Below are 11,062 nucleotides of genomic sequence, written 5' to 3'. Positions count from 1 at the left end.
CGGAGAGTTTTCACAAAGTTCCGGTCTTCCCTTCCTTTCGCTCTCTTGCTAAAACAAAGGAGTTGCTGCGGAAGCGAGATTTGGCGCCGTTTTATAAAGCATCCTGAGCAGCGAGCGCTGGCAGCAACCGGGAGGGGGAGGAGAGAGAGAGAGAGAGAGAGAGAGAGAGAGAGAGAGAGAGAGAGAGAGAGAGAGAGAGAGAGAGAGAGAGAGAGAGAGGGGGTTTCAGGGATTCCGCTCCGTATTGAACAGAAGCTCCCTCCCCCTTGAGTGGCTGACAGACAGGATGCCCCCGCAACCCGGCCGGCTGGTCCATTCTAATTCATGCCATCGAACCCCACGGCCCCACAGCCCCACGGCAGCACACTGCTAACGAAACACATCACGGACGCAGCTCGACGAACGTGTGGACTCTTGCATCGGCTTCAGTGAATCACCTTCGGTGCGTCCGGCCACGCGAGAGGTTGATGCTTCTGCAGGGGTGGATTTAAAGAGCAGGCCTCCCCCGCCCCAGTAGTTAGGCACAGGAGCTTCTTTGCCCCTCCCCGCGCAGATCCAAGGAGGAAAGCCCCCCCCCCCCCCCCCCGTGGTGAAGCCGCCTGAAAGGTAGGCAACAAGTCGCACTTAGCCCCTGTAGGTAGGCAACTTTTTGCGACATCCCCCCCCCCCTCGAACCCGTCTCTGGATCCGCCCTTGGTCTGGCTCCACCCTTGTTGCTTCAGAGTACGTGGAGCTTCGCGGGAACCTGGCGAGCGAGGGCAGACGGGCAAGCACTGACCCCGCTGGCGGCGCTGGCCCTGCTATCGGGACGCGCGCTTCGCTGAAGGCTGACTCACGGCTGCTGCAGGAAGGTTCTTCTCTTGTTTCTCGTCAGTCTTTTTCGCGGTGACTGCAGCCTCGACCTCTGGTCAGTATCCGAGTGAGTACAGTGTGAATTCGTAATGGACATGAGTTCGAGACGTACAGTGATGAGCGTGTCATTTCTCTCTCCCTCTCGCCTCCCCGCGCCTCCGGACGACGCCTCAGCTCTTGACCGTGATGCAACAATCTCGCAAAGAATGTCTCTTGAACGCCGCGGACACCGGCCTCGGGCCTTTTTACTTGATTGCAGGCGGAATCACCGAGAGCAAAATAATCATGACGACATCTGGGGTGGTGAAACCTTGTATAGCTGAACTTTGGTGGGACTTCACCCAGTCAAGCATTTCCTCTTTGTAGCCACCACTCTTTCTTCTCAGTCAGTGAGCAGTGCTCTTGCGTGTGCAAGGTCGTTCTGGATCGTTCAAAGTAAATTACAGTCAGAGTTTTATGGTTTATTAAAAAAAATTGCATAGAAACATTGCAGCTAAAAATTTGAAAAAAAATAAAATAGAGTAATGTCAGAACTGTTTGTGGTCGTAATTTTACAACATAAAACGTAGGCGATCCGTGAGAAGTTCGCCACCCATGGACAGGGGTGGGTCGTTCCGGCCGCTCACTCCACGTGGTTCCTGGTTTTCCCAGTAATTCCCGGTAAAACGCCCGTGTCTTTTGTACCCTAAAACTATCAAACTAATTTTCGGAATTTACGCAGGTTTTTCTGCCAAAATGTTGCCGCCGAAGACGCCTTAGCAAATTCACGAGGTTTTTTTTGGATTTTACGAAAATTGTCGGTAATTTACCTATATGGTCGGTAGTTTACGAAGATTGTCGGTAATTTACCAAGATTCTTCGTAAATCTGCGAAGATTCTTCGACTTTAACGAACAATCTTCCCGCATTTACAATTGAACTTTGCCGTCATTTTTGTCAGAGACACCTTTTCCTAATTTCTTTATCACGTTGTAGGTAGGCTACCTGGGAAAAGCAAGAACCGTGCCGCGCACGTGCGGAGCGCACCCGGCCGGAACGCAAACTCGAAACGCGGAATAATAATAAGCGCGGGACAGAAGTTTTAACGAGCGCGCTCTGCTAAACTACCCGGTTGGTGTATCACAGCGCGAGGCTTTTATCACAGACAGGATTACGGGTGTGGTGGCGGCGAGCGCGGTGCGCGCGGATCGTTTTGTCCTCGCTGCACTCGGCCTGGCGGCCTGGCGGCCCGACGGCCTGACCCACTTCCGTCGAGGGGCCTCTCGACTCGGCGATCCGCCGCGGTCCACCCGGTCGGGGGATTCGTGCACGCCTGTCCAACCCCTGAGGACGGGCGGTCGGAACGACCCTCCGGCTGCGCCCTGGCTGCGCCGGTGTGCGGTGCACTGTAGCGCACTGCAGCTCACTGCAGCGCTCTCGCACAACAGCGCCGGCTTACACACTGACTCGCAATGCCGCTGCCACCGCGGCTTCCAGAGAGGTTCGTTGTGATCGCCTGGGTGCGGGAGCGCTGGAAAAAATACATTTCGGCAACTTAAGAAGGCGCCCGAAGGTGCCTCTCGATGAAATGTCACCGAAGTGACCTCCGTAAATTCACGGAGATTCTTGATAATTTACAAAAACGCTTCGTAAGTCCGCGACCATTTGTGAATAAATTCACAAAATTCTCCATAAGTTGAAATAAGAATCCCCGCAAATTTACGAACACCACCCCAAGCACCTTCGTAAACTCCCAACTAATTCCTTACCTGTTTTCCAGCGTGCAGACCACGGGGCGCTCAGAACTCGCGCATGCTCTTGAGCACCGTCTTGTACAGCAGGTCGTAAGAGTCCACGGCCCACATGTAGTCGCCGTGGTTGAAGTTCTTCCAGGGCACCTTGTAGGCGGCCGCCGTCCCGGCCACCTCACCCATCAGCCGCTCCACGTCCTGCAACACGAAGTGTCATCCTGCGTCAGCCTCTTTTTCGCAATGCCATGATTGAAAAAAAAAAACAAAAAAAATACCTTTTTATACATTTTTTCTTTTTTTTTTCTTTCTTTCTTTCTTTCTTTCTTTCTTTCTTTCTTTCTTTCTTTCTTTCTTTCTTTCTTTCTTTCTTTCTTTCTTTCTTTCTTTCTTTCTTAGGAAAAGATTCTTTGTTCCTTTTCCTGCTTTTTCTTTAATTTCATTTTTTCTTCTTTTTTCTTCTTTTCCTTTTTATTGTGAACAGTGCACATGGTATCTCGGTCGGCTTCCTCCCCACGCGAATCCTTTCGCTGAAAAGAGCGGCAACGCTTCCATCACTTTGCACCGCTTTGCACCGCTTTGCTCGCCGCGCTCACGCCGTCAGCGCGTTGGCGTGTAAGTCGCGGTTAGGTCAGGCTGCCTCGCGCCAAACGGCTCACCGCGTGCCCGCCCCCACACCGCCCCGCACGCAACCGAAAAGAAACTGGCGTTTATCGAGTCGACGACCCGAGGAGGGCGCCCTGCCATTCAAATAACGTGGCGTTATACTCGTTAGCATGTGAATTTTGTCACGTTCCTTATTCGTTGCAACGTGACGCGTCCGTTTAATTTAGGATGTCACGTTCCTGCGAGCTTTGACCAACATTCAAAAGAACATCATATTCGAACGAACGTGACAAAATTCACATTCTAACAGCTATGACATCATATTCATCATTTAGAGTGTGGTGGAGCCTGGCCTGTGGGTACTCTGTTCTAAATTTTGAGGTTGGCTGTCAGTAGCCGCACGCACTTTGGAACAGCGTGAAACACGTACCTTGGGGTGGGCCAGGTAGTCGCCCGTGGAGTAGTGGAACAGGACGGGTGCCACGACGCTGCTCAGGTTGTAGAGGGGGGGCTGGGGCTGGCCGTAGCGCAGCGTGTTGCCGCGCACGCCGTGGTCGTACTGCCGGAACAAGCCTGCAGCAAGCCATTGTGCAGTTGCAGCACAGTGGATTTGGCAGAAGACCGGCGCAGGTGGTCAAAACTCGAGACGTGTTGCGAGCTCCAGAGTCACTTCAAAGCACTCGAACCGAGCGTGTGACCCCACCAATGGATTCCTCGTTCGGAGAGCAATCCATTGGTGCGGTCACACGTTCTGTTTGAGTTCTGTTAAGCAGCTCTGGAGCTCAAAACGCGTCCGGGACTTTAACCTCCTCCACCAGTCTTCTGGCCCACTGTGCAACGGCATGTTTTTCCATGGAACCGAAAATTCTCCCTTAGTCATTCTTCGTAAACATCCGTCATATATTCTACGCAAGTCTACAGGTTCCCTGGAATATTTCTTTTTCCGGGGGCACCTTTGAAAATGCCCGATTGATTTGGACCAACGTACCTGACTTCTGCACCTGGGCGTAGTGGACGAACTGGCCGAGCGAGGACCCGGCCGGAACGTGAGACAGCACGGTGGGGAGCAGCGTCTGCGGAAGCCACGCAGAGCGAGAGAGACATTATTAGATCGAGTGGCGCCGCGTTACAGTGTCGTTACACGCAAAGCCCCGCCTCGAAAAGCGTGCCGATGCGTGTCGCCTTCGAGTGGACCCTGGCCTTGGGCCTTGCTGCGAGTGCATTCCTGTCCCGGTGACCCACTTTTCGAAATCCCGGGCGCCAGTCGCGCGGTAAAAAGTCTACGGAGCATCCGTCAGAAGTAGGAAGGCATTGCAACGTCTGCGGAGAAATTGCCGCAAGTGCAGAATTTGCAGTCTGCCTCCACACTGCAAGTGCGGAGTGCTCCGCGTTTGCACCTTGCCAAGAGACAGGGGCTCTATGAGCTACTCCACACTTCTTGCAGTGTGCAGACTGCCAACCCCGTACCAGGAAGTGTGGAGTTCTGGTTTGACAGTGTGCTTGCGTGACCTTGACCGCCACTCACCGCGTTCATCTGGCGCGGGTCCGGCCCCGTGGTGTGCGAGTAGGCCGCCATGCAGAGGGTGGCGGTGGGCGCGCCCGGCCGGCAGAGGGCGCCGACGGCGCTGCGAGGCACCGACCCCAGGGGCAGCAGCTCCATGTGCACGGCGCGCACGTCGTGCTGCGGGGCAACAAGGACAGCAACGTGGGACAAGGCGTGGCTGGCACACGGTAAAAACCTTTCCTGGTTGAAGCCTATGGTAAAGACGTCGTCGATTTCCAGAGAGTTCCTGGGAAAACCAGGAACAGTTTTTACCGCCGTGCATGGCGAAGTCTCCACCCTCGGTAGGCCGCAGGGTTGGTAACCCTCCGCCTCACTGCAAATCAACGTATTGACGGTGCACATAGTGCTGGAAAAGCGGCGAGGGAGTACAGCATGGCGGTGAGGCCGCGGGGTTGGCAACCCTACCTCGATCTTCCTGGTGATGGGGAACAGCATGGCGGTGAGCCCTCGCGGCCGCGAGAAGTAGGCGACGGGGGCGAGGAGGGAGGCAACGCGGACGCGCCGGTTGTACTCGGGCCGCGTGGCCAGCAGCACCAGCAACGCCGTCGTGCCCATGGAGTGGCCGATGTACGACAGGGAGGGCTGCCCCGTCACGGCCAGCACGTAGTCAATGGTGGCGGCCAGGTCGTAGAAGCCGTTCTCGTGCCAGCTGCAACACCGAGGCGGAACCGACTGAGAAATTTTGTGTACATCGGATAGGGATTACCCCAGATTACCCGCGTATTACCTCCGGATTACATCGGAAACTTTCCAGGACGGGAGTGGACGGGAGCGCCTCGAAATGGCATACGATCATGTGTGGTCTAGCCCTTAATGGTAATGGTAATGCAGGGTAGGCAACAAGGGAGGGCGTGCGCGTGCGAGTTCTGCGGGCAGGCCCGCCCCGCAGGCGTTCCGTGTCTCGGCGTGCCCCGGCGCCCACGCACTAGCTCGCCTCCCGCGCGGCCGCGCGCTGCCAGGCTGACAAGCTGCCCACACCCGTGCGGCACCACCGGCACCACCCATTCCTCCATCGCCTCTGGCATTGCAGCCACGACCTTCGCCCTCAATTTCCCAACCACCACACTGAAAATCCGCTGGCAAGTTGTCACGCCGTGCAACTTCCACGCCGAAACGTGGCCATCTGCCCCTTCATGCCGAAATAATTTGTCTGCCCAGGCCACTGGAGTGCCAAATTTCGGCCGTCTCGGAAGAAAAGGGAAACAGAACGAGTCTGTTCACTCACCTGAAGTCCCAGAACTGCGCGTTGTCCTTCGACATGGTCATGTGGTTCTTGCAGTACGTGTTGCCGCGGAAGTTGCCCAGCCACACGTCGTAGCCCTGGTCGGACATCAGCAAGGCTGCGGCACCGAGTTGTTAGCGAGAGCACCACGTTGGTTGCGGCACTGCCAAACCCGGTGTGGACGACTCCACGCTTCCTGGCGCGGAGCAATTCTCCTCACTTCAAGTGCAGCAGAGCCGCCCCGCTTCAAGCTTTGAGTAGCGCACGAAGCCTCTACACTTTGTTTAGGTAGAATTTTGTACGGGCAACCTGCACGATTCTGTGCACACGTGGAATTTGCATAATATCATGCGTAAAGATGCATAAATTTATGCAAATTCACGCACTTTATACGACGGTACACACCACCACGTACAAAATAGTACTTAAACATTCAGTGTGACTACCTCTTGGCTTGGTGCTAATGTGGAGAACTCCACACTTGAAGTGTGCAGACTGCAAACTCCGCACGGAGATTTACTCCGCACCAGAAAGTAGTGTGGAGCTCGCCACACTGGTTTGACCAAGGGGAAATAACTCCAGCCAAATTTGTACACCGAAACTCATCAAACTTGTAAAATTCACTCAAATTCATTAAAACTCATCAAAATTCGATTGAAATTCATCGAATTTTGACTGAAATTCATCGAATTTTGACTGAAATTCATCGAATTTTGACTGAAATTCATTGATTTTTACTGAAATTATTCGAATTTCAACCGAAATTCGACTGAAATTCGTCGAAATTCGACTAAAATTCATTGGATGTGTACAGCGAAATTCACAGTGGTTTCCAGTTTCCCCTCGGGTTTGACAGTGTGTGTACTGACCCAGGTCCTGCCCCGGGCCGCGCAGCAGCCACTGGTCCGCCGTCTGCAGGAGGCCGTGCTGCAGCAGGACGACGGGCCGCGCCTGCCCCGCCTGCGCCGCTTGCCCTGCCTGCTCCGCCTGCCCCGCGTCCCGGCTCCAGGGGATGCGCTGGAGTGTCAGCAGGTAGCCGTCCTCCGTGGGGATGCTGTGCCGCTCGCCCGGGTAGCCCCAGTGCTGGATCAGCTGGTCCTGGACACACAGACAGACACGCCATGCAAATCAGCGGCCCAATCAACACCCAGGCCGAATCCTCGTCAAAGCAATTGAGAGACCAAAGCCAGCACAATTGCTGCACTGATGGATTCGAGCATGTATAAGGGTACAAACGATTTTGTTTGTCAAATGAAGAAATAGTTCGTTAATTCCGAGGCATTTTCTTTGTGTACTCCGTGATGGCAAGTTGCTTTGTTTGTACGGTCCGAAATGGTTTGTAAGGTTTTGAGAGCTGCGTGAGAGACCGCGGTCTTTGCAGTGTGCCATCTCCACTCCGCGCCCCGCTCGCCTCAGCTCGCCCCGGCGAGGCGGCGGGCCGGCGGGCCACCCTATCCCATCGCCCTCTCGGCCCCTCGCTCGCACGGCCGGCCGGCCGGCCATTGGCAGTAAACCGGCGAGAGGCCGCGCGTGGCCGTCCGGCTGGCTGGCCGGCCGGCCGGGGGATTAGGGGAAGAGGAAGGGATGATTAAAGGCAGACTAGATCTGCGAGTTGATTCGATCGTAATCGGGAGGGAGGCGAGAAGCCGCGAGACGCAGCGGGACGCAGCGAGGGCCGCGGACGGACGGCCCACAGTGGAGGCGGCCAGAAGACCGGTGGACACGGTCAGAGCCCCAAAGTCGCTAAAGAGGACTCAAACCGACGTGTGACCCCACCAATGGATTGCTCTCCAAACTGCTTTTCTTTGTAAGGCCTAAAATAGTTTGTAAGGTTTTCTCAGTGTGGCCCACTGTGCGCCCTTCCAGCACGCCGGAAGGACGGAGAATCGTCTGCCGTGCTTTAAACGGCACCGGCACACTCCAGTTAAGCCTGCTTTCCATGCGATTGATGATGCAGTGCACATGACGAAGTGATACGGACAAAAACATCCAGTAATACAATAAATTCCATCTCTATTGCAGATGCACGATGCTATCCGTCGCGTAAACGACGTATCCACGAGGATTTCGGAGTGCTGGCTGGCGCTGGCTGGCGGCGCTGCACTGCTAGCACTCGCTTCCACGACCAGAGCGCCGCACCAAATTGCCGTACTTCGGGAACTGCTGCCGCCGTCCGTCACCTCGGCCATGCCTCGGGCATGCCTCGGGCAATGAATGGCCAATCCGTGGCTTTTACAGCCGAGTGTTCAGCTTCACGTCGTCTCACTGACCGGGGGAGGGAGGGGGAGGGGGGCACTTTTCCGAAGACACTGGCCGGCAAGGGCACGCACTAACGTCCGGTTAGTCCCGCCAGCACGGCTGCATCCGGAGAGTCGCTCTTTTCTTCGCCTTGTCTCTCTCGCACTCACGGACCGTGCCGCAGGAGTGCGAGAGAGACAGAGAGAGACTGTACGGATAATGGCTGGCAGGACAACCCGGACAATGCCTGGCCGCACCGGACCTTCGTGAAGTGGGTTACACGGCTGCAGCGCGGTGATTGGATGATCACACAGACGCGGGCACATGGAGGAGGGGACAAGAGGTACTTGCCACCCCACCCCCCTAACAGCACCCAGCCAGATACAAACGCAGATCCAGAGAGGGTCAAGAGGACAATGCACAATGGGTGGAGGAGGCTGGAATTCAAGACGCCTCAGCTTCTGAGTTGCTGAATCTCGAACCGATGGTGTGACCCCACCAATGGATTGCTCTCTGAACAAGGAATCTATTGGTGAAGTCGCACGTTCGTTTCGAGTCCCATTAAGCATCGCTGGAGGTCAAAACGCGTCTAGAATTTTGGCCGCCTGCGCCGGTCCTCCGGCCCACTGACGAGAGCGAATAGCCGAATCAGTCAGCAGCACAGTCGGCATGGCGAATGGCTCTCCCGCAACAAGGACAACAGGACGGGGCGTGAACCCTCGGCGCCCCATCGACCCCCATTTTCGTTGCGACAGTTAGACATGTGAGACTTCATTCAGAATTTTAAACAGAAATTTAGTGTGAGGTTTGTTATTCTAAGTATCATTTTCTACATCTCCATCGATGAACAATTCACGAAACTGCTCATTAGAACGGAGTTCGCCCTTGCTCTCAATTTGGACTGTGTTCTGTTTTCCTTCATTTTTTGCTGATCACGTTTTAGAGGGCGTTGACACCTCATGGCGCTGATGACGAGAATGGCATGTAAAGTCACCCACCAGGCTGTGGAGTGTACTCACCGCGGACATGCTGGCCTCGGCGGCCAGAAGCTCCTCCTTGGCCGTCCTGGGCGCCGTCCTCGCGGTCAGGGACGAGGCGGGGAACGCGTCGGCCATGGCGGCGAACAGCAGCCGCGCGGCGTCCGCCCCGTCCGCCCCGTCCGCGCGGTCGCTTGCGTTGCGGTCCGGCGCGGCCCGCGAGACTCTGCTCTGCGTGGACCGCGACGTCGCCACCGCGACCGCCAGCAGCACCAGCAGCAGCACCGGCAGCACCGGCAGGGCCGAGGCCAGGGCGCGCATCGCCTGCAAGGGAGAGAACGTCAACGTTACCGTCTCTGCACACACACACAAAATTTTACAGTGAAATTGGCCGTAGTGTACGAAAAAATTCACTGTCATTCATTTTGCGATACTTTTACTACAATTTCTTGCGATAAAACCGAGTTTGCGATTCCCACGATTTATCGCACCGTAAGAGTGCGATATTTTAGTTTTTGCATTTTTTTTTTTAGTTTTTGCATATTTTTTTTGCAATAGCCACCCCTTAGTTTTTGCCACAAAAGAGCGTTTTGTAGTAACTTTTATCACATTTTTCTTAGCAATAAGTTTTTATTGCATTTTATTGAGTCACTAATAAAATGAGACGAATAAAGTTTTGTTTTTCCTTCAAAATAACGTTGCCTTGCAGTTTCCATTCCTTGCTTCACCTGAGCGTGATAGTGGGCAAAGTAAAACTTCTGGGAGGAAGACGACGGCTGACCTTGACAAATGAAGGCCAGACTGCCGGAAAGGCGCTGCTGCCAACTAATGGCCCACAAGATGCCCGTGACAAACGACGGCGGCCCTTTGCATCTAGGATCACTACACTGGTAAACCTGAAGCGCGAGTTGCGCCCCATTCAGGCAAACAAATTGAAGACTCTATGATTAGCTGCTTACTCGAACGCTAGAGGTCTGCTGAGGCCTAACAGCGCTGATGATGATGATGATGCTTGTCGTCAAGCGTGGCGAAGGCATTCTCCAACGCATTTTGAAGGGTGCGGGAGAGGGGTGGGACAGAGAACTACGTCGTCTGAAGCCGAGCGTTGCAACCACGACGCTCCAAGGAAGGCGAAAAAGTACGCTTCCAGTGTAGCCGCTCTTCAAAGTAATGAATGGACTGTCGCCTCTGCCTGCGCAGGTCTGCGTAGATAGTGGCACTGGGGCCGCGCCGGTCGGCGGGGCACGCTTCAGGCTCTACAGTCTTCGAGACCAAACACTTGATGGCACCAATGGGTATGGGTACCATTGTGGCCGTGTTTCATGAGGCCTATCAGGAGACTCTAGGGTCTGGAGAGTTGAAAACGAGTCACCGCCCCTGTGGTCCTGCACTGCAAGCTGAGAGTCGTTTTCATCGCTCTGTCTCTCTGACACCTATACGGAACGCTCCACGAGTGCGAGAGAGACAGAGCAACAGTCTGCTGGGGGCTGGTGGGCGTCTAGCCCTCGGTCTAGCCTTGTGTCTCGCCGTCTAGGGCCGTGGAGAGGTCACCGCCCCGCCGCGAGGCGGCTTCCGATGACGGCTGCTTTCGTCGCTCTCGCACCCCTCGGAACACCCCATGGGTGGGAGAGAGGCAGAGCGACGAAAGCAGCAGTCTTGCGAATGAGCCTCTTGATCCGGCCGGCCGTTGGCGTTGTCGTTTGCCAGTGGCGTGCCTTGGTATTTAGAATTCATGGGCAGCGGCAGGGCGGCAGACCACTGCAGCGGATGACGCGGGGCAGCTCTCTTCCAAGGGGTGGCCGCCACCAACCCTCCACCTTCGCCGCGGAGACTCTCGCCGAGTCAGCGAAACAAAGCTCGTCAGTGGCGAGTGGCGC

General features: G+C 55.3%; 1 protein-coding gene across 2 annotated transcripts; it reads right to left on the bottom strand.

The window, feature by feature from the left end:
- Positions 1-1,298: 1,298 nt before the first annotated feature.
- Positions 1,299-9,353, bottom strand: LOC117650368 (lipase 1-like). Of its 2 annotated transcripts, XM_034393740.1 has the most exons (9): positions 9,228-9,353; positions 6,840-7,068; positions 5,974-6,088; positions 5,154-5,397; positions 4,710-4,865; positions 4,173-4,257; positions 3,615-3,757; positions 2,600-2,779; positions 1,299-2,361 (listed from the first exon to the last, which is right to left on the bottom strand). In XM_034393740.1, exons 1-8 carry the CDS (start codon positions 9,321-9,323, stop codon positions 2,630-2,632), a joined length of 1,218 nt encoding a protein of 405 aa, XP_034249631.1. In that variant the 5' UTR covers positions 9,324-9,353; the 3' UTR covers positions 1,299-2,361; positions 2,600-2,629. The 2 variants fall into 2 exon arrangements, with proteins under 2 accessions (XP_034249631.1, XP_034249632.1); XM_034393741.1 differs by lacking the exons at positions 1,299-2,361; positions 2,600-2,779 and adding an exon at positions 2,977-3,318.
- Between the last annotated feature and the right edge of the window lie 1,709 nt (positions 9,354-11,062).

The sequence above is a fragment of the Thrips palmi genome, unplaced genomic scaffold, assembly GCF_012932325.1.
Source record: "Thrips palmi isolate BJ-2018 unplaced genomic scaffold, TpBJ-2018v1 HiC_scaffold_5, whole genome shotgun sequence".
NCBI classification, from domain to species: domain Eukaryota; kingdom Metazoa; phylum Arthropoda; class Insecta; order Thysanoptera; family Thripidae; genus Thrips; species Thrips palmi.
The sequence above is the reverse complement of the archived record's forward strand: the minus strand, read 5'-3'. Positions and strand labels throughout refer to the sequence as shown.

Bases quoted from the DNA above. Each gene is read 5' to 3' on its own strand.
- LOC117650368 (XM_034393740.1), bottom strand. From the start codon at position 9,323: ATGGCCGACGCGTTCCCCGCCTCGTCCCTGACCGCGAGGACGGCGCCC. The intron at 7,069-9,227 runs GTGAGTACACTC...CTGTGTGTCCAG, and splicing joins CCGAGGCCAGCATGTCCGCG to GACCAGCTGATCCAGCACTG. The intron at 4,258-4,709 runs GTGAGTGGCGGT...TGGCTTCCGCAG, and splicing joins ACCCGCGCCAGATGAACGCG to ACGCTGCTCCCCACCGTGCT.